General features: G+C 54.8%; 1 protein-coding gene across 18 annotated transcripts in view; it reads left to right on the forward strand.

The window, feature by feature from the left end:
- Window positions 1–27,784, forward strand: part of DTNB (dystrobrevin beta) — a 248,570-nt gene that overhangs the window by 216,931 nt on the left and 3,855 nt on the right. For 10 of the 18 annotated variants that reach the window (XM_051843160.3, XM_051843162.3, XM_089326720.1 and 7 more), the window contains 3 exons: window positions 156–176; window positions 24,761–24,920; window positions 25,598–25,687. In XM_051843160.3, the coding sequence (XP_051699120.1) occupies window positions 156–176; window positions 24,761–24,920; window positions 25,598–25,687 (271 nt within the window). Of the gene's footprint in view, window positions 1–155; window positions 2,193–2,723; window positions 12,049–24,760; window positions 24,921–25,597; window positions 25,688–27,784 lie in introns of those variants that run through there. The other 8 variants (XM_051843163.3, XM_051843164.3, XM_051843166.3 and 5 more) reach the window with 5 other exon arrangements.

The raw sequence follows: 27,784 nt of genomic DNA on the forward strand, positions 1-27,784 counted from the left end.
GAGGCCTCCGCTTGCCGTGTCCTCCGACGCTCACAGGGCGCACGAGGCCCCACTTGCCTGATGGCTCCCATCGCTGCTTCCCAGGGTTTGTGGTGGCGGGCACTAATTTCTCTTCTTTTTTCCCTCTGTCTTTATTCATCTTCAACTACCTCTAGGAGGAAGAGCAAAAGCAGGCAGTAAGTGAACTTCAGAATTCTCTGCCAGACTCTTGCCCCTTTGCATGTTTTCCTGTTCTTCATATAAATGTTGTTGCCTCTCGTCTCCTCCCCGCACAACACCATCTATGAGGGATTGGCCGTGCGTAAACCCTCAGGAGCTGGTGTTGTCAAGTGCCCGGAAACTGCGCGTCATGTCTACCCAGTGAAGCATGTTCTTGAAACCAGAGCTTGTTGGTTTTTTCCCCCAGTGCACATCTGTTGTGTTTATTTAAATATGCATGATTGGTCAGGCTACCATTGCTTCTTCATTCTTTGCCAGTCTGTGTCTGGAGTGACTTTAACTGCTTGAAGCCACTTTCAGGGTAGTGGGGGAGACTTCAGGTCCAAAGGCTGTGTCGTGGGTGAGTGTGCATGAGCACCAGTGCTTCCTTTGACAGCCTTGGTTGCCTGTGGTCTTGAATAGCTTCTGGACGCACTGGCTCCACTGGCCTCCTAACACCGTCACCGAGGACAGCGGAGGGGCTGGGGACCCTGCGAGCGCTGGGACTCTGAGCTGCATGGCTGTTGCATGGTCTTCGAGGAAAGATTTATGATCGTTTGTATTCTTTCTGGAAGCCACACAAGAAAAATCAACTGACAGCCTATCCACAATGGTAACAGCACTTGTTTACATAACACAGTAAGGTTTTCAAAGCATACTTTTATTCTTACACAAGCTAAAGCGGATAATTTAGTTTACCTTGAGGCTCTTTTGTGTATCAAGACAGAAACACAAAATGTTTAATTCAAAAAATCAGCCCTTTTTTTCCTGGAAATACAAATTTATTCGTATTGCAGATAGAGAATGAGTGTCAGGCCCAGACGGGTAGGATGCCTGTGTCTCAGATCGGAGCACTGGGTTCAAGTCCTGGCCCCGGCTCCAGAGTCTAGCTTCCTGCTCATGTAGCAGTGAGGACTCAAGTAGTTGGACCCTTGCCCCCCAGGTGGGAAGCCTGGATTGAGTTCCAGTCCCTGGTTTCGGCCCAGAGTTCTGGTCCTCGAGGCCATTTGGGGAATAAACCAGTGAATGTCTGTTTCTTTGCTTCTCAAAACGAAACAAACAAGAACATAAAACACTGTGTTCCCAGGTTAGGAGAGCAGTGGAGTCATAGAGTAAAGGGGAGAGCAGGAAGGGGTGGGTGGTGAAGGAAGAAGCAGGAGAGGGGCATGGAGGCAGATTGCCAGAGAGGCTGAGAAGGTAGCGAGGCCCTGGGGGCGGGGGACGCTGGCAGAGATACAGCCCCGTTCTACAGAAGGCCTCAGTGTAACAAAAGCTGGTTTGGTTTTGCTCTTTCCCCACTTACACAAAGTTCGTGGCCTCGGTCCTACTGCAGTTCTGCAGCGGTTGGTGTTGACACAGGCAGGGCAGGAGGACAGCAGGTGAAGAACCAAGTCCAGCCAGTGTGTGCTTCTGCCCGTGACACACGGCACTCGAAGCTTGGCGCCCTGGCCAGAGCAGGTCATGGGACCACTCTTAACTCCACTCTCAGCTCAGCACCCTGGCCAGAGCAGGTCGCAGGACCACTCTTAACTCCACTCGCAGCTCAGTGCCCTGGTTAGAGCAGGTAGCGGGACCACTCTTAACTCCACTCACAGCTCAGCACCCTGGCCAGAGCAGGTCGCAGGACCACTCTTAACTCCACTCACAGCTCAGTGCCCTGGCCGGAGCAGGTAGCGGGACCACTCTTAACTCCACTCACAGCTCAGTGCCCTGGCCGGAGCAGGTCGCAGGAGCACTCTTAACTTCACGTTGTAAGGGTGGGGCGGCAAAGTACAGCCCTTCCGTTTTCTGAGGAGTCACAGGCAGAGAGGCAGATGGAGGGCGCCTGGCGTGGAGGGCAAGGACCCAGGCTGTCTGCCCTGCGCTCGTCTCCCAGTCCCATCCCCTTGGGAGTCAGCAGACCCACCCTGCTCGCCTCCCATGCTGCTGACCCCGGGGCCCCTCGTTTCCTAAACTCCTCAGGGCCGCCCACTGGCTGGGTGCCTCCTCATCCCACCCCTGCGTGGGCCACCTCAAAGTGATCCACTAATTACCATCCCTCCCACCTTCCCTGAGAAGTCCCTTTTGGAACTAAGACTGTGGACACTGTGGATATTTATTTTCGCAGTAGTAGCAGAATTTCTGGCACTTTTTTTTTAATTTTATGGATTGCTGCATAATCCAAGAATTGAAAATTGCCACCGCTGTGGTTTCACGTCCAGCTGACTTGCACACAGCTGGCTAAATAACTGCACATTTGCTCCAGCAACCTTGCCCTTCCGTTCTGTGCAAGAGCGCCATCCTTAAGGTTGGTGGAGTAAGCAGCTAGACAGGGAGGGGCCGCCTGCGTTCACAAGCTGCTGTGTGCCCGTGTCTCAGGATTCCTTCTGGCTGGGCCCGGAGCTCATGTCCCGGCAGTCTCCAAAGACTGTCCATAGCCTGCATTGGTGCAAATTGGTCTTCCCCCAGCTTTCCCCACCGCGGTGTGAGGTAAGAGACGCCACTCCGAAGATTTAGGTACAAATGGCCTTCCGTCTGCTTCACAGGTTAAAACTGGGCCCACGTGAGAGTCCTCTCGAGCTGGAGGCCCAGCTGCCGACTGAGCGGCCTCACAGAACTCAGTAGCGGCTTTCCCACGTGCAGCTGAGACAGCCGGGAGGCTGTGCAGCCAGAACTTCTGTGCCCATCCACGCTGTTCCTGCGGGAGAGGCCGGGAGGCGGAGCGCATGGCCACAGCTAGCGTGCGGCCCCTCTTCCTCCAGGATCGGGCTGGCACAGTTTGATTTCCTCCCTATCAAAATGTACTGCCCTGGAGCCAGCACTCATCCTGGCAGATAGGAGGCCAGCGTCCCACATCGCAGCGCCTGTGTCTGACTCCGGCCCCAGCCCCGGCCCTGGCTCTGGCTTCTTGCTAATGCACACCCTCACGGGCAGCGGTGATGGCTCAGGAAATAGGTTGCTGCCCCTGCACTGGGAGACCCCCCCGGCCTCAGGCCATCAGAGGCATTTGGAGAGTGGATGGGAGCCAGTGAGCTAGTGTCTCTGACTCTCAGGTCAATAAATCAAAGTATTTTAAAAAATGATTACCTTAATTGGGTAATAAAATAATTGTAAAAGATTTAAGGTGTGCTTCCCCAGACTGGCTATGTAATTCCGTTACAGGGATCTTTTCACTGAGCCCACCGCCCCTTTCCCTCCAGGGATCTGCCACGAGCTACGAGGGTCCTACCACAGCAGACGTGTGGGATTCTCACAGCACACCTGGGATTTTCTCCAATTCTCTGCAGACGCCAGCTGGGTGGCCTACAATTCACACAGTTCTGACACGAGCTGGAGTTAGTGCAAGCCCCACAGGTGAACAGCTCAGGCCCCCACTTCAGATTCCAGTTGGGTTACCCACACTCCTCTCCAGTTGTAGATCAGGGGTTCAGTAATGTGTGATAATCGTTCACGTAGCTCAGAGAACCCCTTCCTTACTGCCACAGACAACTAGAAGAAGAGGTAACGGAGCAGGGCCCGCAGGGGTCCTGAGCTCGGGAACCTCCGTCCCCGTGGGGGTGGGGTGTGCTGTCTCGTGACGTGAGGGTGTGTTCGCCACCCGGAAGCGCTCACGTGAGGTTTTCACGGGGGTCCCATTATGCAGGTGTGATTGATTCAGTCACCGGCCACTGGTGATTGACAGACCCCCAGCCCCCTCTCCCTTCCACAGAGGTCTGTAGGCTGGGGCTCCGAGTCCAGCTCTGCGTCTCGATCTAGCCACACTGGCGACCAGATCCCATCCTGAAGCCAGCCGAGGGGCCCCAGCCACCAGCCATCTTGTTGCAGAAGCCTCCCTCATCTCCCTGAAGATCCAAGGGTGTTAGAAACCGCTGGGTCAGGAGCCTGGGGTAGGAGACCACACGTGTGTCTCCAGAGCCCAGTATCACAGGGTTCCATTGGCTTTAGGGGAACGTAAGAGAAGTGAGTCGTAACTGTGCCTTCCAAGTGTCGGTGCTGCTCCTCGGCTTCGGCCACCGTCCCGGGGTTGTTAGTGCCTGGACTAGAAAGGCCAGTCTTTCCTCCTTCCCTTCTCTTCCCTCACGTCTGAGGGTGGTCATGAAGGCAGGACTGCCTGGCTGTGTCAGATAAGACTTCATGCAACTCGCAGTTTGCGCTGCAGTTTAGCAGGCTCGGTAGCTGGATGGTATCAGTGGAGTCAGGGGTAATCAGGCCCGTGGCCATCGTCACACTGGAATCACAGGACCTTGTCTGCTGCTTCACCATAGCATCCCCAGCCTCTGGCCCAGCCTGCCACACAGTAAACCCTCAGTAAAAATTTGCTGCAGAAAAACCAGAATTAGCCAAACTTACAAAATTTTGACTTTTGACTATCTGAATTAATGATTGTATTAATTATAATGGAAAAATCCCCTATAGTAGCAATTTCACTCAAGGTACAGCCATACAATAGATCCATAGCAGGCTAAACCTCTGCCTGTGGCGCTGGCAGAGTCCCTGCTGCTCCACTTCCGATCCAGCTCTCTGCTAAGGCTGAGAAAGCAGTGGAAGATGGCCCAAGTCCTTGGGCCCCTGCACCAGCATGGGAGACCCTGATTGACCCAGCTCAGGCTGTTGCGGCCATTTGGGGAGTGAACCAGCAGATGGAAGACCTCTCTCTGTTTCTCCCTCTCTCTGTCAGTAACTCTGTCTTTCAAATAAATAAATAAAATCTTTAAGAAAAAAGATCTAAGTATTACCAGTGGAAGAGGAATACCAAGCTAATACATTAATATTATTACTAGTTCTGTTATTATTTCTGTCTAAATAGCAAATATGGATTATATAGAATAAAATCTCTCTCCTTTTTAGTTATTTTTAATCATGTGAAAATATTTTGAGCATTTCCCAGTAAAAGCTCAAGGCCTGTGGCGAGATGCGTGGTTGTAGGTTTGCACCAGTGGATAGGGAGCAGCAAGCTGATTAGGTGCCTGCAGGTGACAGTATTTATGACATGTGAGCCATGGGCCACTCCAGGCTCCGTCAAGTGGTATCCCAGTCCTGGGCTGGAAGGGCTTCAGTTGTACAAATTTGTTCTAGGAACATCTCAGAGTTCCATTTTTCACAATGACTTAGAGCACCATGAAATTGTTTTCTTTTTTTCCTAAAGATTTATGTATTTGTTTGAAAGGCAGAGTTACAGAGAGGCAGAGGCAGAGAGAAAGAAAGAGGTCTTCTATCTGCTGGTCTACTCCCTAGATGGCTGCAATGGCTGGAGCTGTGCTGATCAGAAGCCAAGAGCCAGGAGCTTCTTCCAAGTCTCCCACGTGGAAGCAGGGGCCCAAGCACTTGGGCCATCCTCCATTGTTTTCCCAGGCCACAGCAGGGAGCTGGCTCAGAAGGGGAGCAGCCGGGACTCGTACTGGAGCCCATGTGGGACGCCGGCACTGCAGTGGTGATTTTACCCACTACACCACAGCACCAGCCGCTCCATGAAACTTCTAACACCAGATACGATGAGCTAGCCAAGGCGAGGGCTCTGTTTATTCATGAATGATGTGTTTCCTTGAGTATTTCTCCCTGATCTCCCTGATGGAAGATCATTACCTTTTTTTTTTTTTTAAGATTTATTTGTTTATTTGAAAGTCTTCTGAGAGGGAGACACACACACACACACACACACATCTACACACTGGTTCACTGCCAGATGGCCAAACAGCCAGGGCTGGGCCAGGACCAGGCCAGGCCAAAGCCAGGAGCCAGGAGCTGCTTAGAGGTTTCCCGTGTAGGTTCAGGGGTCCAAGAACCTGGGCTGTCTTCCACAGCTTTTCCCAGGCCACGAGCAGGAAGCTGGAGCGGAAGTAAAGCAGCCAGGACTCAAACTGGTACCCATATGGGATGCCAGCATTGCAGGTGGCAGCTTTACCTGCTGTACCACAACACCGTCCCTGAGCATTGCCTTGTATACAGGTCAGCATCAGTTGTAGAAGCTGTAACCTCAGCTGGTAATAGTTACATAAGGATAGGAGGCTCCCACGGGGTGTTCTTCATCCACATTATTATTGGTGGTTGTTAAATGGGCAATATCATTGCTGCTCTGAAGATCATGTAGTTTGAGGGACCTGGGTAATATGGGCTTCAGGCGGCTGGGATATCAGGTGGGATTTTGCCCTTGTATCCTTTCTGGTTTCTTAGACCCAGGTAAGTAGTTCAGCCACATCAAAGCAAAGCGTGCTTGGGGCTGGCTCCCCAAAGCCCCATTTCTGATCTTGGCTCTGCCAAATATGCCTCAGTATTCTTTTAGCTATGGTCAACCCTTGAGGGCTCCCACGAGCTCAAGAACACTGACTTCGTAAGGTTAGGAGAAAGTAGGTTTAAAACAAAGTACACAAGTACAAATGAAAAGCTCCTGCTTGTCTGTAAGAGTTGCTGGTGGGCCCCTTGATGCCAGCAGGCCTCCCGGGCCGTGCTTCTGGTTCCTGTAACCTGCGGACTGAGCCTCCTCAGGGAGCGATTCCGACCCACGTGCTTCTCACGTCTCCCGGGCCCTCTGCCCGCCGTGCTGTGGGTCTCTTCGCTGATTCAGACCCACGCCCTTCTCACGTCTCCCGGGCCCTCTGTGCCTGCCGTGCTGTGGGTCTCTTCGCTGATTCAGACCCACGTGCTTCTCACGTCTCCCGGGCCCTCTGCCCGCCGTGCTGTGGGTCTCTTCGCTGATTCAGACCCACGCCCTTCTCACGTCTCCCGGGCTCTCTGTGCCCGCCGTGCTGTGGGTCTCTTTGCTGAAGGGCAGAGGACTGCCTCCTCTCACTTGCCCAGCAGTGCTTTCCCTGGGAGCGTGGCCTTCTCGATGGTAAATGCCAGGTCCCACGTGGCTCCCCCTCCTGAGCAGTGTGCCGGTGTCTGGCGGTGGGCATGCAGCCCTGGGTGCAGAAGCGCAGGCCGGGTCAGTGGCTTCCCGGGCTTAGGCACTGCTGCTGCCCTCCTGAATCCACTCACCGTGGGGGTGTTGTCTTGGTCAGTAAGGATCAATGCGCTCTACTGTGTATCCATCCCACAAACCTGTGCCCTGGGTCGCACCCAGGAGGTGTCCGTAGACCACCCCAGACAGCTCCTAGGAGCCTTCAGCCTCGGCACCTGTACTCACCGTGGGGTCGGCGGTTTGTTGTTTTTACAGTTATTACAGTATTAAAATAGGTCTGTGTGTGAGTATTTCACCACTCCAAACCCCCTGAGCGCCTGCAAAGAGTTTGCAATATGAGGAGAGGAAGGGAGAGTGGGGAGAGGTCTGCGGCCTCGTCAGTGGCGAGCACTCGCTCATCTCCCCCGTGCTGTGCGGTGGTCTGTCCTCTCCTGTTGTCTGTCTGTCCCGCTCCTGACCACAGTGCTCTCAGCACTTGAAAACTTCCTCCGCCATCTCCAGGGAAGTTCCCTGCACCCAGCTGGAGAAGTCCGCCTCCTCCCGGGAGAGTGTTGAGCTCCCAGGACATGCTGTCCGCCCCCCACGCACTGCAGCATGGGCCTCAGCAGAGCGTTGCCCACAGGGATGACGGAGAGGTGACTTAGGTCTGGAGGCTGTGAACCCTCGGAGGTGATGGCTGCCGGTGACTAGACAGCTGAGAGAGAAGGTGCTAGGGTTGGGAAGGGGCCTGGTCTCATTTTGGACACTGAGTTCCGTAGACCAGCCCCGCCAGGCAGTCCACTCCGCAAGATAGTTCCTGATGCACACCGACACTTCAGAAAGTTCAGGAAAATGCCTATCATAAAAAAAAAAATTGCATTATTTCAGAAAATTTGGCAACCAATTATATTTTCCGTGACTTTTTTGAAATGCGCTCAGCCAACTCAGATTTCATTGAGGTTCTGCGACACACGAAGATGTGGATGCCTCGGGTTGCAACTGTAAGCCTGAGCCTTGGGGAAAACCCGCGGTGGACAGAGAGGAAGGGGAAGAGACTGAGAGGGGGCAGCAGGACAAGGACGTGGGCTCCCTCGGAAGCCCAGGCAGGGCAGCCCACGGGCCTGACAGCAAGGGAACGAGATGTTTGGGCACAGCAGTGGCGCACGGGCAGCTCTGAGAAGTGGGCTTTGACCTGTCCAGCCGCCACGCCCACCAAATAACCTCACCCCCACGAAGGAAGCTTTCCATCCGACGGCCACCACGTGGGCGCCACGTGAACGCACTTTCCTTCCGACCGACAGAGCCTCACTGAGAAAAATCGCGCTTCACTGCCATCTGAGCAAGCAGGTAACCTTTAAACCTCAGTGTCCTTCATCGTGAACTTGCGGCTCCACAGTTCTTTGATCACTTCCCCGCTGACGCCAGTGATGTACTGGGGGAATATACATGCAAAGGTGCTTCCGGAAAAGTTCATGAAAACGGGGATTGAAAGCTAAGTTTGTTTAGATGTAAGCATTTTTGAAGCCCAAGATAGTTTTTTCATAATGCGCATTTTCCATGAACTTTTTGAAGATTTCAGAATTTCTTTTTGCATAGATTTCAGAAATTCCGGCACCAAAATGTGTCTTTCACTTCTGTTTTCCGTGAACTTCTTGAAACGTCCAGCCAGTTGGGTCTCCTTCCTCGCGTGGCCCTGGCTTCCTCATCTGGGCTCTCCTTCAGTCAGCAGCACCAACTTCCTGCCTCCCGCTCTTCCAAGAGAAAGAGTCCTAAGGACACATTAGCTGTCCCCTGAAACCCTTCTCTGCCCACACCTCCCACGGGAGGAGCGGAAGCTGCGCCCTCTTTTCCTCCCTAGACTTTGTCCCAGCCCAGGATTGCTTCCAGACCCTTGGCTGCGAGAGCATCTGTAGGCATCCCCTCGAATCACGAGGCACTTCTCAGGTGGCGGGTCCGTAGCCGGGCCTCAGGCTGCTTGCCCTTTCCCAGATGAGCAGTGATGCCGGGGTACTGCGCTTCCAGCCCCGGGCCTTCACTGAGAAGCCAAGGGAGCCGGCTCAGAGGGCACAGTAGGCACTTCCCCGCTCCTCTCTGGCTCCTGCCTATGTGTTTTGTAAAATTGGAGGCAATGCAGAGAGATGATTAAGTGCAGTTAGAGTGGTCCCTCTAGTCAGAATCCACGCAGCTCCCCTCTGCTCTACAAAGTTCAGCCTTCAGAAGTTTTTGTTATCATGTCTTGTCTTGTCTTTTTTCTTTTTTTTCTTTTTTTTTTTTTTGACGGGCAGAGTGGACAGTGAGAGAGAGAGACAGAGAGAAAGGTCTTCCTTTTGCCGTTGGTTCACCCACCACTGGCCACCGTAGCCGGCACATCACGCTGATCCAAAGCCAGGAGCCAGGTGCTTCTCCTGGTCTCCCATGCGGGTGCAGGGCCCAAGGACTTGGGCCATCCTCCACTGCCTTCCCGGGCCATAGCAGAGAGCTGGCCTGGAAGAGGGGCAACCGGGACAGAATCCGGCACCCCAACTGGGACTAGAACCTGGTGTGCCAGCGCCGCAGGTGGAGGATTAGCCTATTGAGCCGTGGTGCCGGCCAATCATTTATTTTTTTTTTTTTTTACGATTTATTGATTTACTTGAAAGAGTTACACATAGAAGGAGATGCAGAGAGAGGTCTTCCATCCATTGGTTCACTCCACAGATATGGCTGTAATGGCCAGAATGCATTGATCCAAAGCCAGGAGCTTCTTTCGGGTCTCCCATGCAGGTGCAGGGGCCCAAAGACTTGGGCCATCTTCTACTGCTTTCCCAGGCCATGTAGCAGAGAGCTGGACAGGAAGTGGAGCAGCCAGGACTCGAACTGGTGCCCACATGGGATGCCGGCGCTGCAGGCGGCAGCTTTACCCACTACGCCACAGCGCCGGCCCCATGTATTTGTTTATTTATTTTTAATTTTTGGGCATAGCAAAAATGTTGCTGCTCTATCTCTGATCCAGCTCCCTGCTGACGCACCTGGGAAAGCCGCAGAAGATGGCTTAAGTCCTTGGGCCCCTGCACCCACATGGGAGATCTGGATGAAGTTCCTGGCTCCTGGCTCAGTCTGGCCATTTAGGGAGTAAACCAGAGGATAGAAGATCTCTCTGTCTCCCTCTCCCTCTGTAACTCTGCCCTTCAAATAAATAGAATAAATTTTTAAAATATTTACTTATTATTTATTGCTTCTCGGCCTCTTGGTTAAGATCAAGTGTAGTATTTAAAGATTTACTTATTATTTTACTTGAAAGGCAGAGTTTCAGAGAGGAGAGAGGGAGGCATCTTCCATCCTGATTCACTCCCCCAATGGCCACAACAGCCAGAACTGGTCCAGGCTGAAGCCAGGAGCCTGGAACTCCATCAGGGTCTCCCACATGGGTGTAGGGGTCCAAGCACTTGGGCCATCTTCCACAGCTTTCCCAGGCCACAGCAGAGAGCCAGTTCAGAATTGGAGCATCCAGAATTCAAAGTGGCCTCCATATGGGTTGCTGTCATCACAGGCAGTGGCTTAATCCACTGTGTCACAATGCTGGCCCTTATTATTTATTATTTTTAACTTAAAGGAATGCCGGGCTCACCGTGTGCTGACTGCTTTCACGCTTAACCAGCTCAGACCTCAGGAATTCAAGAGGGCGTCCAGAGCTACTGTTGAATAGATGCCCTATTCAGGAGGGCATCCCTGCACCCCCTGCGGGGTCTTACCTGAGCTGACTTCTCACCGTTCTTTGCAAAGCATCATGGCCCAGGACCTCATGACTGAGTCAGCTCAGCAGCATTGGCATTTGGGACCAGATGAGTCTTTGTGGGGAGCTGTCCCGTGCATGACAGGACGGTAGTAGCATCCTTCACCTCCACCCAGGGACTGCTAACAGCAGCTCCCACCTTCAGGCCCAAGCAGACTAAACTGCCCCCTTCTTCCTAGCAGCCCAGGCCTGAGCCCCGGGTGCTGTTCTCTGTGATGCCAGTGTGAGCCCCAAGGTGTTCCCAGAACCCCGTGCTGTGAGGTTTGGGTATGGGTGTGGGGGTGCAGAATTCCAGAAACCCCCACAAACGGCACCTCTGTCCATCTGTACACCACCACCCCCAAGCACTCGACACTCAAGCCAGCCACCTGCCTGTCTCCCACTCTCCCCTCGATTGTCAAGGTCTTGTCGGTTTCCTCTCCGGAAGGTCGCTCGTGTCTCTCCTGCCTTTCTGTCCCCTGCCACTCTTCTCCATTCCAGACGCCTCTCTGTGCCCTGTTCTCATGGGTCTCCTGCCTCCTGTCCCCAGCCCAGTGCCGGCCAACCAATGGCTCGCTCCTCAGAGGCCCTCCCAGCTCTGTCTTGCCATGGCCGACTGTAGGGGTCAGCAGAGTTAGACGGTAAATGTTTTAGGCTCTTCAGGCCAAAGCAAAGCTATAATGCAGGCGCTTATGTAACCAGCGTAAGCCATTTAGAAATGTAAAAACCATTTGTGGCTTAGGGACTGGGGGGGGAAAAAAAACACACAGCTGATGAGCCAGACATGCCACTGGCTCTGGATTGCTCGTCGGTGGCCTGGGCAGCAGATGTGCTGGCCACTCGGCTCAGGTGCTGCCCACCCCTCTCTGACCCACTACCCTTTCTCATGCCCCACAACACCTGCCAAACCACTGCCTCTCTGCGCAGCCTAGCCGCCCTCCTGGTGCCCGGGGCCTCTTCTGCCACCGCTTCTGTGAAACCTTACCCCGTCCCCAGGGGTAGCTCAGCCCCTTACGCCTCTGCTGCGTTGCACCCTGCACCTCTTGGAGGGGGACAGTGACAGGTACGCCACCGAGTACCCTGTGGAGGAGGCTCCCTGCTCATCCTCACCAGCCTGTGAGGCAGCTGCTGTCATCCGCAGGCACAGAGAGGTTAAGCAGGTTGTCCAGGAGCACACAGGTTGCAGGCGGCAGAGCTAGGATCCTCACCAGGTCCTTCCGGCCGCACAGCCTGCACTGTTCCCGCTTGTTTAGTCGTACAGAGAGTGGATGTCAGAGTGAGGGCGCCACCCCCCCCCCCCCCCACGCAGGCTCCGCTGACCCAAGCAGCAGTGAAACCCGACTCGCTGAACAGAAAACCACCACCTGCTGACCGGCTGAGTTGTCTCAGAAGGACCAGCCCCTCCCATGTGTTTCTCTGCAGCCTGAGCGTTCTGCGTGAGTTTTGCAGTCGCTCTGCTCCCAGTGAGGTCCCTGCTCTTTTGCCAGGCTTAGAAATCCCACAGCGAGGACTTCCTTTGCATATAGGCCAGGGGGCGCAGGCGGAAAGAAGGTGCCTCCGCTCACAGGATTCACACACGTCCCTATCTCGCGGTTCAGCTTCAACTTTTTTTTGTTTTAAAGATGTATTTATCTCTTTGAAAGTCAGAGTTACACAGAGAGAGGAGAGGCAGAGAGAGAGAGAAATGTCTTCCATCCACTGGTTCATTTCCCAACTGGCCGCAACTGCACTGAGCCGAAGCCAGGAGCCACGAGCTTCTTCAGGAGCAGGGGCCCAAGGACTTGGGCTATCTTCTGCTGCTTTCCCAGGCCATAGCAGAGAGCTGGATCAGAAGTGGAGCAGCCGGGTCTTGAACTGGCGCCCGTATGGGATGCTGGTGCTTCAGGCCAGGGCTTTAACCTGCTGCACCACAGCGCCGGCCCCTCAACTTTCTTTTTTTAAAGATTTATTTATTTATTTTAAAGTCTGAGTTACAGACAGAGTTCACTCCCCAAATGACCGCAACAACAGGAGCTGGATCAGACTGAAGCCAGGGGCCAGGAGCTTCATCTGGATCTGCCATGTGGGTTCCGGAGCCCAAGTAATTAAGGCATCTTCCGAGGCTTTCCCAGGTGTATTAACAGAGAGCTGGATCGGAAGCAGGGCAGCTGGCACCTCTGACGGTAGCTTTACCAGCTGTACCACAGTGCCACCTCCCCTTTTTTAAGATTGATTTATTTTGAAAGAGTTGCAGACAGAGAGGGAGAGACAGAGATCTTCCATCCGCTGATTCAGTCCCCAGATGGACACAATATCCAGCACTGGGCTAGGCGGGAGCTAGAAGCTTCATCTTGGTCCCCCATGTGGGTACAGGGGCCTAAACACTTGGTCCATCTTCCTCTGCTTTTCCAGGCCATTGGCAGGGAGCTGGATTGGAAGTAGAGCAGCTGGGACAAGAACCAGCATCCACATAGGATGCTGGTGTCACAGGCGGTGGCTCTACCCGCTACACCACAACACTTGCCCCTCCACTTTATTTTGAGCTGTGGGTTTATGATGAGCTTTAAGAGATTATTGTAGGTCCCAGCAAAGTAATCTGCCTTCTTCCTCCTGCTAAGAAAGGTGAGTGGACACCTTGCCTCTCACGCCCTTCTGTCTTGGACAAAGTGTCATCCTGAATGGGATCACAGTCATTACGATCGAGAGCCAGTTGCCAACACCGTGAGCACGGGACACCCAGCAGTCCTAGCCTGGCCCGGCCCTGTCTCTGGCAGCTTGCCCGCAAGGCCACCGTCGTGAGTGACCCTGCAGTCTCCTGAAGTGACGCGGGGAACCCCTGCAGGGGGACCTCATGGCTTATGCTTCGGTGGCCTCCTCCTTTCCAGCAGACCCACACGGTACGGGAGTGCGTGTTAACGATGGCAAGAACAGCCTTGTAGAACTCTGCAGCCCCTCTCCTAGGCCTTCGTAGGCCAAGTATATCCTTAACTGCCTGCGCTGCATCTGTGCCTGCTGGGAGAGGTGGCCTGCAGGCACAGTCTTCACCTGGGGAAGCTACCTTTGCCCCAGTCTCCCACACTCCCGCTCTGCACTGTCTGTGGGGGCCGTCCCAGCCTGACTCCCAGCAGCTGGCACTGCTGTCCTGGGGGCCAGGTATGCGTGCATCAGGCAGCAGGAAGCCAGTGCGACCACGCAGCGTGCCGCCACCTCTCTGACTCTGCTCGCCTCCACAGCTGATGAGACAGCTGCGTCTCCCTGGCACAGTCACCCCAGCACCAGCTCTGAGTACTTCTAGGGCTTTTTGCCTTTTCTAGAAGAGAGGGCGGGGGGAGTCCCAAGTCCATTGTGTAGACAGCCCTGTTCTCGGAGCCTTCGCCGTGCCTTGCCTCACGTCAGACTTGGCGCTCCTTTCTCCCAGTCTCTCAAAATCGGCAGCAAAGAGGCCAGTTTGTTGAAATTAAATACACTGCGACAAAATGAAGGTAACCGTCGCCCAGGCCATCTGCTACCTGGCAGGTGTCCATGAGTCAGAGAGGAACGGAGACTCAAGTGTCTCCCCCTCTGTTACCATGATACCAGCTTAGCTCGGAGTCCTGGGGCGGGGGCCGGGGGGGTGGGGGTCAGCCGTGAACCCTACACACAGGGCCTCAGCCCTCAGAGTCAGGCCTGCTGCCACAGTCCTTCCTGGGCTTGATGACTGGCTGTAATGTACACCAAGGAGATAAAGCGGCCTTACCTGTTGGAGAGGGGGGGAAGAAGAGAAGGGAGTGCTATTTCTGGAGCCCCTGCTGCGTGCCAGGCCCCACGCTGGGAATGGCTGAGCAGGGACAGGGGCAGAGCCGATCGCTTCCCTGCTATGACAGTGCCTCCCTCCCACCCCCTGCGCAGCTGGCTTCCTGGCCGCAGCCTGTGAGGCAGGGCTGGGGAGGGCCCGCAGCGTCCTCGGCTCACCTTGTGTGGCATTCGCACCACCTGTTTTGGCTGCAGCGTGAGATCTGTGTTCTAGATAAGACGCGCTGCTGTAATCCCCAGCTCGCCTTTCTCACATCCTCGCTCCTGCTGGCAACGGACCGCCCCGTAGAAGAGCACGGTGGGCCTCAGGCCCAAGAGGCCCTGACCCCCCCCCCCCCCCGTGTTCCCTCTGGCCTCAGAAATGCGCTCTGACCCACGCGTGCTCAGGCTTCACCGGCAGCGGAGGCCCCTGGAGGAGGCAGGTGGCAGTCCTAGCCTTTCTGCTGCTCTGTGGGTCACCTGGTGACTTCTTTAGACCTGTTCTCTCCTCGGTTGTAAAATGAATGTTGGCCTTAAGCAGGCCGTGAGCTCAGGATCCCTGTAAAATTATAAACATACATTGTGGGCATTTTCCTTGGAACATGAGCCAGCGCTTTCTTGGGCGCTGGGAGTCTCTGCTGATTTGGAAGTGAAGAGCCAGCAGACTAGAGAGCTGCCCAGATGGGTACGGTTGCCCGGCTCTGCGTTTCCAGGAGAATTCTTCCCCCACCGCAAGACACCTCTGTATTCAGAAGATCTAGTTAGCGGCCATCTGTTGGGTTTAGGTTTCAGATGGACACACGATTGGCTTCCGCTGTCCTTGTATCAGGAAATTCTGAAGCAAGGAGTAGCGGGTTGGCAAAGCATCCCTCGCTTCACCAGGGTAATGGCCCCTGTCTTGGCAGCTGAAGCCCAGAGGCACGAGGTTGCTTCGTCCCCGTGGTTAGTGGCCTGCCCCCAGCCCATGGGAGCCTCCCATCCGGTCCATCCACCTTTATGGGTTTCCCTGTGAGCCTCGGGTCACCTTCAGTCTCCTGCAGGTGCCGCCGGGAGCTCCCCGCGGCTTCCCACGCCGTGCTGCGTGTCCTAGGTGGGTTTACGTGGCACGGAACGTGTGGCAGTCTCCGTGGAGACAGCCTGCCTGCCTCTGCGCTTCCGAGGCGAGGTGCAGCGTGCAGTGCTGTGCTGCAGCTCGGTTCTGAGCATGCCTGTGTAGCCCAGGCCCACCACGTGGGCAGAGAACCCACGCCCTCACTGGGGGCCCAGGAGGTCGTCAGCGTGCCGCGGGCATCGCTCTGTGCTGTGGACGCTGTCTCAAACCGGGGCAGGGCCACACTCTCCAGTCGGCGCTTACTCAGGAGGGCTGAATTTCAGACTCTGTTCTTGACTTCTTCCTTCTAATATTCTTTAAAGTGACACATAGTTGTACCTCCCGCCTCTGGGGTCCTCGTGCTACGTTCTACTTCTGTGAGATCCACTTTGTCGGGTTCCACAAGTGCGTGACAGCAGGCATCATTTGTCACTTAATAGCATGGCCTCATCCATATTGCTCCAGATGACAGGATGTCACCTCTCTATGGCCGAAGAATGTCCATCGTGTGAATGGCTGCTACTTTCTGATCCATTCACCCACGGATGGACACTCGGGCCAGTCACCCTCCCTGTCTTGGACACTGTGAACAGAGCCGCAGCGAACGGGCGTGAAGGTGTCTGATTGCTGGCTTCATTGCCAGTGGATGTGCACCTGGGGTAGGGAGCACTGCTGGGCCAGGCTGTCTTGAGATAGCCCCTTCTCCTGCACAGTGTATACCTGGGGGGGGGCGCTGCTGGGCCAGGCTGTCTTGAGATAGCCCCGTGCCCTGCACAGTGTACACCTGGGGAGCGCTGCTGGGCCAGGCTGTCTTGAGATAGCCCCGTCCCCTGCACGGTGTACACCTGGGGGGTACTGCTGGGCCAGGCTGTCTTGAGATAGCCCCGTCCCCTGCACGGTGTACACCTGGGGGGTACTGCTGGGCCAGGCTGTCTTGAGATAGCCCCATGCCCTGCACAGTGTACACCTGGGGGGCACTGCTGGGCCAGGCTGTCTTGAGATAGCCCCATGCCCTGCACAGTGTACACCTGGGGGGCGCTGCTGGGCCAGGCTGTCTTGAGATAGCCCCGCGCCCTGCACGGCACCTGCTCCCTGCACCTCCACATCCGTTTCCCTTGCACGAGGCCTCAGTGGGCGGCCTCTGTGGTACTGACTTCTCTCGTGAGACAGGCAGGATGGAAGCAGAACGTGTCACATGTGACCGGGAAGCGGCTGCTGGCTCCCTCCTCTGACACAGTGGCTGGAAGGGAAGCTAAGCCAGCGTCACTCGGTGTTTGTGAGAGATGACCTGGCGATGATGATGGATCACAGAGTTTTATCCTGGTCGACTCCCCGTGGTTTACTCATGAGGATTCTGAGCTTCGGAAAAATCGAGGGGCTGGTGCCACACGGGCAGAAGCAGAGAGCAGGCCTCACTAATGGTTCCCTGGCCTTTCAACAAACCACTGCCGCCCTAAATGTCCCCCCAGTGGCAGGGAGAGCTGGAATCCCATGCCGAGCCTGCAGCTACCCTCTCCTGCACAGACCTTGAATTCCAAGCTGAAAAGTGCCACTCAGGCCTGGTAGTTACTTTTTTTTTTTTTTTTAAGATTTATTTATTTATTTGAGAGGCAAAGTTACAGAGAGAGAGAGGGAGAGACAGAAAGAGAGGTCTTCCTTCCACTGGTTCACTCCCCAGATGACCACAACTGCCAGTACTGGGCCGATCTGAAGCCAGGAGCCAGAAGCTTCCTCTGGGTCTCCAGGGAGCAGGGGCTCAAGCACCTGGGCCGTCTTCTGCTGCTTTCCCAGGCCACAGCAGAGCTGGATCAGAAGTGGAGCAGCCGGGACTCAAACCAGTGCCCAAATGGAATGCTGGCACTACCGAAGGAGGCTTAACCCACTGTGCCACAGCACCAGCCCCAGGCCTTATAATTATTGACAAATAAAAAAGTTGATGGCGCAGGTGTTTGGCCAATTAAGAAACCACATCCCTGGGGTTGGTGCTGTGGCATAGCAGGTAAAGACACCACCTTCAGTGCCAGCATCCCATATGGGCACCGGAAGAAGCTCCTGGCCTTTCAAGTAAATAATCTTTTAAAAAAGTGGAAACCACATCCCCTGTTCTGGGTGCAGTGCCCTGCTCTGAGCTGCAGGTTCCTGCCAGGCAGCCGGTGATACCACCCACCTGGGAGACCTGGATTGAGTTCCTGCCTCCTGATTTTGGCCCTGGACAAGCATTGGAGGGGTGAACTCTGTGTGTGTGTGTGTGTGTGTGTGTGTGTATCTTTCTAACTTAAGGAAAACACACACACACATACACATACTTCTGTAATTTTAAAACACTCTTATTTGAGAAAAGAAAAAAAAATGTTTCCATCCAGTTCACTTCCCAGCCTGGGCCACAGATAGGCCAGGGCGGAAGCCTGGAGCTGGGAATCTTACCCAGATCCCCCACAAGGGGGCAGGAAGTCAGGTACTTGAGCCATCCCAGGGTCTGCATTGGCAGGAAACTGGAGTCCGGAGCCGAGCCGGAGCTGGGACTCAGACCCAGCAGGGTGTAGGCCTGTTAACCACTAAAGGCCTCTCCAAGAGGCCAAGACCTCTGGTCGTGTTGGCCAGGCTGCTGTCCTCAGGCCCCAGGCACTTTGCTCAAGTCAGGAAGAGTTTTCTTGGTGTATCCCTGCCTCTCTTCACATCCACTGGCCTCTTCCCTGGGGTCTTTGGCCAGCTGTGAGGACCCCTGGCCCTGGTCTCTCCAGTGTCCATCATCTGGGTCTGATCTAATAAGGCATTTTTTAAGAACCAACCTTGATATATGAGTTGCTACATAACAAATTACCCCACAACTTAGGGGCTTGAAATAACAGGATTTAGTACCTTGCAGCTTCTGTAGGCCAGAAACCCAGGCAGTTTTTCTGGCTCCTTCAACTCAGGCTGTGCCACAAGGCCACAGCCTCCTCAAGTCTCAACAGCTCACATGCTTGTAGGCAGGATTCAGGTCCTCCTGGGTTGCTGGACTTCCGGCCTGGTATACACATGGTTTTGTGCTACGTGGGCCTCCCAGGAGGGTAGCTCACTGGACGGCAGCTGGCTGCATTGGGGCAAGCAAGCAGGAGTGGGCAAGAGCGAGAGTGTATGAGCAAGACAGTCACAGCCTTTTATAGGAAGGGGCAACCCCTGCCTGTGATTCCTAAGAAGCCACTAGGCCCAGCCCACGTTCCAGGGGAGGGGGTCATTTGGGGCCACTCCGAGGTCTGGTCAGCACACTCGGTTGTCTGGTGAACGCGCTCCACACGAAGCTCTGTGGAGGACCAGGCCCCCGGCACTCCCTGGGGGTGAGGGCCTGCCTTGGCTGCTTTCCCACTTTCCATTACAGAAGAAAAGGGGTCAGAAAGGCGATGCACTTCGTTGTCACATCACAAGTACCTATTAAACATTTACCTGTGCTGAGCACAATGGGGCAGAAATTTAAGAAGCGACAAAGTGCTGGGGCGGGAGAGGCACAGGGTGTGTGCGGGCATCCCCGGAAGATCCCGTCTCACCCTGGTGGAGGTGGCCGTGAGCCTGACCCCTAGAGAGCCATCAGGAGCTGGGCAGGCAGCTCAGAGGGTGGTGCTCTGGCAGAGAACACGGGGGTGGGGGGTCGAGCCCCTGCCTGCACTCCTGCTTTGCTGTGAAATGCGCCCAGTGGCAGAGTTCATCTCCTCCTCCCAGAACCGCCCGGTCCCTGTGCTTTCTGAGCCTCAGCTCGGGCCCGGCCTAGCGTGCAAGTGGCCCGGGCTGCACAGAGGGGTGGCTGCAGCTTGCCTCGCCCACCAGTCAGGACGCCCCACCAGCCTGACCCTGCATGAACCGGAGTTCTCCCGGACGCCTGGCACTAGGCTGGCCCGGTGTGATCCTCCAGCACAGGGCAGGGGTCGTGAGGCCCGTAGGGAAAAGAAGGCTTTCCCAGCCATCCAAACAAAGGCGACTTTGAGAGTCTGGTGGCTGCCTTCCTCGGAGGGCGTGGGCTGGGCAGTAACCCAGGAAGAGGGCCTGGTTCTTCTGATGTGAGCAGCAGGTTTCACTTCCTGATCCTAAACCTGCAGCCACACGTGGCGCCCGCCCCTCCCCCCAGCATCATTTCCATATTAAAATGTGTGTGCTTGGAGGCTCAGGTTCTTGTTCTTCAAAAGCAGCCACCACACCCAGCTCAGGTCCCCAGGCAGCGGTGCTGGGCCCAGAACCCATGGAGGGAGGCTGCCAAGGACCACGGTGTGCCGAAAGCCCGATGACTGGTTCTCACAGCCGGTGCTCCCTGGCCTCCTGCTCAGACATCGGAATTCCCAGACTGCCCTGTTGCACGGTCCGCATGTGACCCCATCGCACCTGTAAACGCGCTAAACTCATCACACACCTTGGGAGAAACACCGGCTGCCGTGGTAAGTGGGGTCACCCTTGGGGAAGCCCACACAAGCCAGGCAGCCGCCTCTCCTCTGCTCCCCTCAGCCCTCAGAGGCCCAGGAGGGGCCCTGTGGTTGCCCACACCCCAAGCTGTGCCCACTCAGGACGGCCCTGCAAAGCCGGGCATGCACATCTTGTTCTCGCTCCTCTCACCCCAGCATCTTTGGGGCTGAAACTGCTGGGTCCGGCCGCTCCGTCTCCAGCCAAGTCTCCAGCTCTCCTCCTCACACGGGAGGCAGCACCCTGAAGTCCTAAAAATCCTGAATTTCATCCATTAGCGTGTGTTCCCTGCTTGTAGAAAGGCTCATGGTGATTGTAATTGCATACAAAGTGGAGGGGAGGAAAGGAAGGCTGGCCAGCACTGTGGCGCAGTGGTTAAAGCTGCCGCCTGCGACGCCGGCATCCTATGTGGATGCTGGTTCTAGTTGCAGTGGCTCCACTTCCTATCCAACTCCCTGCTAACGTGCCTGGAAAAGCAGCAGAGAGCCCCAGATGAAGCTCTTGGCTCCTGGCATTGGCCTGGCCCAGCCATAGCTGTCATGGCCATTTGAGAAATGAACCAGAGGATGGAAGATTGTCTGCCTCTGTCTTTCCCTCTCCCTCTGCCTCTCTGTAACTCTGCCTTTCAGTTAAAGTAACTAAGCCCTTTAAAAAAAAAAAAAAAAAAAAGTGGAGGGAGTCCTCAGAGTACAGTGATTGGCATGGCACAGGATAATAGTCTCTCTGTGTACGTAAACTGGGAAGAAAATGTAAGTTAATGCATAGATAGATACATAGAAAGAAAGAAGAAGAAAGAAAGAAGATACATAGAAAGAAAGAAAGTAAATAATAAGATGTCTGTAGCCACTGAAAAAAATAGAATATTTCACAAGAATGGACATATTTAACTGTTAATACAAAAATATTATACAAGTTAAGCAATAATAGCATACCTAGCAAAAAGATTCCCTTGTATGCAGTGGTATAGATACACCACATTGTCAACCCATTCACCCATTGATGGGCTTTGCGTTGTTCCTGTGTTTTGCTATTGAACTGTTGCTGATGAACCTTTGTGTACAGTTGTGGGTGGATATGTGTTCATTTCTCTCGGACAGATTCTCAGGAATGGAATTTTTCTGGTCACATTTTAAGAAACTGCCGACCTGGTTTCTAAAATGACTGTACCTTTTACAGTCCGATCAGCAATGTACAAAGGTTTCAGTTTCTACACATCCCTGTGCATCTCTCTGATTGGAGCTGTTGTGTGGGTATTAAGAGTTATTAATGTGTTTTCAATCTCCATTTCCCAGTGACTGTTCCTGTTGAGTGCTTTTCACATGATTGTTAGCCAGTTTGTGCGTTCTCCTGGTGAAAGGTCTACTCCAGTCTTTGTGCCTTTTGTATTTGGGTTGTTTGTCTTCCTACTATTGAGTTGTAAGAGTTCTTTATAAGTTCTTGATGTGCACATACTATTCCCAGTGTGTGACTTACTTTATTTTTCCTAATGGCATCATTTTAATAATAATTTTGTAGGGCTATAACTCACACCCCTCACAGTCTGCTATTTTGAAGTGTAAAATTCAGTGGTTTTTAATGTAATCACAGAGTTTTGCAAGAACCATCATCACAATTTTAGAACACATCATCACCCTACCCATTAGCAGTCACTGCTCATCCTGCCCCAACCACTAATCCGCTTTTTGTCTCTCTGGATTTGTCTGTTTATTCTAGACATTTCATATAAGTGGGATCACACAGTGTGTGGTCTTTGTGACTGATTTCTTTCATTTAGCAAAATGTTTTCAAGGTCCACCCATGTTGTAATACCTGTCAGTACTTCTCTTTTTATTGCTGGGTAATATTCCATGTATGTAATATATATGTATGTAATATGTATGAGTATGCTGCATTTCAGTTAAATCATTCATTGATGGACATTTGAGTTATTTCTGCTTTTTGGCTTTTTTTTTTAACCTAAAGACAGGTGTATTTAATTATTTATTTGAAATAGTTAAGGGACTGGCACTGTGATACAGCAGGTTAAGCTGCCACCTGCAGTTCCAGCATCCCATATGGGCACTGGTTCGAGACCTGGCTGTTCTACTTCCAATCCAGCTTCCTGCTAATGTGCCGGGAGGGCAGTGGAAGATGACCCAAGTCCTTGGGCCTTCTGGAACCCATGTGGGAAACCTGGAAGAAGCTCATGGCTCTTGGCTTCAGCCTGGCCTAGCCCTTGGCCATTGCAGCCATTTAGAGAGTGAACCAGCAGATGGAAGCTCGCTCTCTCTCTCTCTCTCTCTCCTCTCTCTCTCCTTCTCTCTCTCTAACTTTGCGTTTCAAGTAAATAAATAAATATGAAAACACAGAGTTAGAGGGAGAGACAGGGAGACAGGATCTTCCATCTGCTGGTTCACTTCCCAGATGGTCACAATGGCCAGAGCTGGCCTAGGCCGAAACCGGGAGCCAGGAGCTGCATCCAGGTCTCCCATGTGGGGAGCAGAGGTCCAAACACTTGGGGCATCTTCTGCTGCTGCTTTCTTCAGGCCATTAGCAGGAAGCTGGATGGGAAGTGCAGCATCTGGGACATGAACCAGCACCCATACAGGATGCCGGCATCACAGACAACAGTGGCTTTACTCACCACACCACACCATGCCATGCCACGCCACGATGCTGGCCTCTTGTTGGCTAAGTTGAATAATGCTGCTTCCATGAACGGTTGTGCAGATTGTTGTGTGGACATACGTTCCTCTCTCTTGGGTGTGTATCTAGAACTGGAACTGCTGGGTCACCTGGTACTCAACGTTCAACCTTTAGCTCAGCCACCAGGCCGTTTTCCCGAGCAGCTGTTCGTTCCCTTCTCCATTTCTCTCAGCAGTGTGTGGAGGTTCCTGGGGCTCTGCAGCCGTGCCTACACTTAGCACCTGCCTTTTTTGATCACAGCCATCCTAGTAGGTAAAGTAGTATCTCATGGTCTCGATTTGTGTCTGCCCAGGGCCTAGTACTGGTGAGCATCTCTTCTGTGCTTATTTGGACACTATGCGTCTTAGCCGATTCAGATTCTTTGCCCAGTTGAAAATTAGGTTATTTGACCTGTTACTGAACTGGAAGAGTTCCAGGTACAGATCCATTATCAGACACGTCGTGTGCAGAAGTTCTGTGCCTGCCTGTGGCTTGTCTTTTGCTTTCTCCGTGCTATCCTTTGAAGCACAGAAGTTTGTTTTGTAGCTTCTGCTTCTCATATGCTCTCCTACCCAAGGTCATAAGGCTTCTCCCTGTTTTCTTCCAAGAGTTTTGTAGGTTTAGCTCCCGTGCGTAGGTTATTGAGCCATTCTGAGTCCATGTGTCCATGTAGTGTTTAATGATGCTTTTTGAAGAACAGAAGCTTTTAATTTTGATGAAATTCAACGTGTCTTTCATATAGCTTGGTTTTGGTGTCACATCTAAGAAATCTGCCTAACCCATGTCTGCAAAGATTTCTTTATGTTTTCTTTGAGAAGTTTTACAGTTTTAGCTGTTATAGTTACTTTGATCCCTTTCAAGTTAGTTTTTTAAAATGACATGAGACGTGAGGGTCTGTGATCATATTTATTTGTGTCCTGGAAAGAGTCCAGGAAGTGTGCTAAGTGATAAAAGGAAACTGCGAAACCATGTGTGCAGTATACTACTACTCACGCACAGCTTACAAGTATAAGATGCACAGATATGCGGGTACACGGGGTGAGAAGTTTCACACCCAGCTCTCTGACAGTGGCCGCCACCGAAGGGGTAAGAAAAGGAACTGGGAATGGCAAGAGCAGTGGGCACGGAGCTCCTCAGGTTTATCTGCAGTACTTCCAGGTGGAAATAAATGTGACAGGGTCACGTGTGTCGGTTTGGAGTGGTTTATATCACACTTTCTGGTTTTCCACCTTTGTAAACTTCTCAAGTTAAAATCCACACACATAGAAATGACTCAGAGGTAAGACCAGCACCAAGACCAGAAACCGTTTCTGTCGAGGTCAGTGCCCGGCCGAGCCAGGGCCGAGTCCCTCTGCTGCGGGCCTTCCGAGCCTGGTTCCTGGGAAGATAGGGGTCTTCGTTTGCGCTCCTCCCTCCTTGGCTTGTATTCTCCCAGTGCTGCTTCTGCAGAAAGCCCCAGCTCTGCCGCACGCAGCAGCCCCAAGGAGCAGCCCCCTGCCCTGTGAGCTGCCTCTGTTCAGTTTCCATCTTGCATTGTGCTTTCCCATCCCCCCAGCCTGTGGTGTGTGGTTGGTGGGGGCCCTGGGAGAGGCCTCGCTGACCCGAGCCCTGGGCCGCAGCCTGACCCTCTGGGTGGCGAGCCCGGCACAGGCCCGTGGCTCTGCTCATCTTTGGTTCTCTATTAACTGGACAGGGAAGCCTGGCCCTTCCTGCTGTGGCTGTTGGGGGATCAGAGGAGAGTGAGTGCATGAACCGGCGCGTGCACAAATGTGTCTGTGAACAAACAGGCAGGACGTCTGCATCTTCCTCCCTCCTGGCCCTCCAGCAGCTGACCCCGCCGCCGGCCCCCTCGGCCTCCCTGAAATGCCCCCTTCGCGCCAGGCTCTCCTTCCCCTTCCTCCTCTCTCCAGTCCTGGGGCAGCCTGGGCGTTCGCTTCACACATGGCCAAGCCCGCGCCAGCTCCACCTGGCTTTCCCTTTCCTCAGAGATACCTGAGCTCCCCTGTTCTCTCTCTGACCCTCCCAGGCGCAGGCCGCGGGGTCCCCGCACACGTCACCCACTCACGGAGGTGGCCGCCCCATGCCCATGCCCGTCCGCTCCACATCAGCCGGCTCCACGCCCACCCACTGCCCGCAGGACTCACTGAGCGGCGTCGGCGGAGACGTGCAGGAGGCGTTCGCACAAGGTGGGTGCTTGCCGCATGGCACAGGGAGGGGTCATCCCGCAGTTTCTGTGCTTTTGTTGAAAGCTCTTGGCTTCAGTGTGGGATTAAGTCAGGTGCTGGCCCCTTCCTGTTAGATGGGCCGGTCTCCAGTAGCAGGTACACACACAGCAGCCGTGTGGGGGAGCTGGGGCGCGGGGCTTGTGCTTTGGACCTTGTCCCCTTCAGAGGAAGTGGATGGAGTAGCTCTCAAGTCATGCCCCCAGCCCTGCAAGCCTTGGGCGCAAGCACAGGATGGGCACATGGACTCCACACACCACCCTGCGAGGGCACGGCCGTGTGAGGCTCAGCGACACTGAGAAGTTGGGTGGGAGACGAGGGGCTCAAGCAGGAAGTCTTGGGGGCAGGGGACAAGGAGGGGTGCTGGCGAGTGAATTCCGCCCGCAGCTGACCAGCACCTCCATGTACGGCTCGCTCTGGATCTCAGCTCTGCCGCGCAGGGAGAGGCGGCGGCGGCCGTGAGGACGGGGCTGGGGCTCCTCTTGCTCCTGCTGTGCCCGGGAGCAGGTGGAGCTGCCGCAGCCCCGTCTCCCCGCAGGCGTCCTGCACCTGCGTGCCAGGGCCTGGCAGGATGAGGCGTTTACCCAGCTCTCCTCTCCGTGCCCACCGCCCTGGCATCGCCGTCTGCTGACTCCCCTCAGGTACGAGGAGAAACCTGCGCAGTGACCTGCTGGTGGCTGCCGACTCCATCACCAACACCATGTCATCCCTGGTGAAAGAGCTCCGATCAGGTGAAGCCCAGAGCTCCCCCGCGGCACACGCGGCCTCGTCTCACCCCTCAGTCTTTGCCTTCTAGGGTGCGGCGGAGGGCGGCGCCCACAGAGCGTGAGCCCGGGGGTGGGGACGGTCACACATTTAGCTCGACCTGCCTTGCGGAGCCAACACAGTTCTGAGTGTAAGGAATCCAGATCTGCACCCGGCAAGGCCCCTTCGTGCCTGCCCTGTCTCCGCCTGCGCTTCCTGCACAGCCGCTCCCTCCCTAGGCCTGGCCGCATCTCGGTCAGAAGCTTTTTCCGGGATGTCTGGACTGGTGTCGGCCACCAAAGCGCTGGACTTCCTCCCTCCGCCTCTCTGCTCTCTCCTCCTCCGTCTGGCCTTGAAACCCCAGCCCCTGCTCTGTCCGCCACTCAGCTCTGACTGCACCTGAAGCGCACGACCTGAGCCTGTTGCTTCCTGTGCTCCCCACCTGACTTCTCGCTCCGTCTTTCCCTCACTCAGTACTGCAGCGGCGTCCTAGAGGCCCCTGTTTCATGGCCTCTCCCTACACAGAACCCGGAGGGGGTGGGGAAGAAAAGCCACTCGGGTGCCATCATCACCCCAGGAATGCCCGTGGCTCCGCCAGCCTTGCAGCTGCCCGACACCTCTTGTTTTCCAGGGCTGGGGCTTCCACGGCGTCCAGGAAGCGAGTGGCCCCTTCCTGCGCGCCGTGCTCGCTCGCGCCAGGGCCCGCCTCGTCTCCGTTCACTCGTCGTGTGCTTCGGAGCACCCGGCAGTAGCTGCAGAAGGTTATTCAGTAGAAACCTGGGCAGCTTTTTCACAGCCATTCCAACACGTACACCTCGACTGAGACAGCCCTGGGTGTGTGCAGAGCCATGCAGGGAAGTCCTACCCTTCCAGGGCTGTCGGGGGCTCCCCAAGGTCTGGCCCAAGTCAGCCTGCTTTCCCTGTAGAATTAGCAAGGGGCCCAGCAGGTTTTAAATCTGAACGGGTTAGGATCAGCCACTAGTGCTCTGCTCTCTGGTGGCTTCTCGGGCCCCTGTCTCTGGTCCTCCGCCTCCTTCACAAAGGGGGCCAGGGCCTGGGCATGACTTCCCGATGTCCCTGCCCCAGACTCCAGCCATCCTAGCATCCAAGGACATTCCCAAGGGCTCCAGGCTGTGGAAATGACCTTCCCTCATGTCCTGTGGCTGCTCGTTAGGGTTTGTGCAAACTAGGTGGCTGGCACACTCCTCACACGAGAGTGAGGGTGCAGTTGGACAGCATGAAGCCCTGAGCCCCAGAGGCCTCGCTCCATGGAAAGCACACATCTGTGGGGAGACTCCGGGACCCCCCAGCAGGAGAGGATGCCGACTGGAAGACGCCTCAGAGATCAACGCCGCAAGCGATTGCCTGGCAGAAGTAAAATCCTTGCATGCAAGGAGGCCAGCACCAAACTCCTGCCTCCCTCCTCCCCGGCGCCTCCAGGTTTCCATCAGGAGGAGAGGGCCGTGCAGACCTCTCGACGCGTGTTCTGGGCAGGTGCACGCTGCCTGTGTCCATGGTTCGTCTTCCCGTCTGAGAAACATGCTCACAAGTGACGGGATCCCAGAGCTGGGACGGCCCTGACGAGTCACTGGGTCCCACTTGCCGCCCAGGACAGTCCTGCTTGGACACTGCCAGGGAGCTCATTCAGGGCCAGCCCTTGCCACCAGGGAGCCACAGCCTGCCTTCCTGTAGCCAATTGCTGGTGCCCCCGGCAGCCACCCGAGGAACCCGGTGTGGCCTCTGCAGCTTCAGCTCCCGAGTGGATGGCGGACAGCATGGGTCTCCGAGCTCCTTCACCCAGTCCCTTCACCCTGCTGGACCACCCCAGGACGTAGCCCAGTTCTCCACAGCTCCAGTGCGAAGTGGGCACCCAGGGCCAGCGTCCTCACCACTCCTAACTCAGGGGGTCTCACCCTGCAGAGCGCACAGGGTGAATCCCCCCCAGGGACCGCAGATGGCACTGGCTGTCTCTCACACAGCCGCTCAGCACTGTGCCGTCACTTTAAGTTTATCCTCAGCTAAAACACTAGGTTTTTTTGTTTGTTTGTTTTGTTTTGTTTTTTGAGCCAGTGTTAATTTAGGCA

Source organism: Oryctolagus cuniculus, chromosome 2 (assembly GCF_051225735.1).
Source record: "Oryctolagus cuniculus isolate XC-2025 breed Fujian yellow rabbit chromosome 2, ASM5122573v1, whole genome shotgun sequence".
Taxonomy (NCBI): Eukaryota; Metazoa; Chordata; class Mammalia; order Lagomorpha; family Leporidae; genus Oryctolagus; species Oryctolagus cuniculus.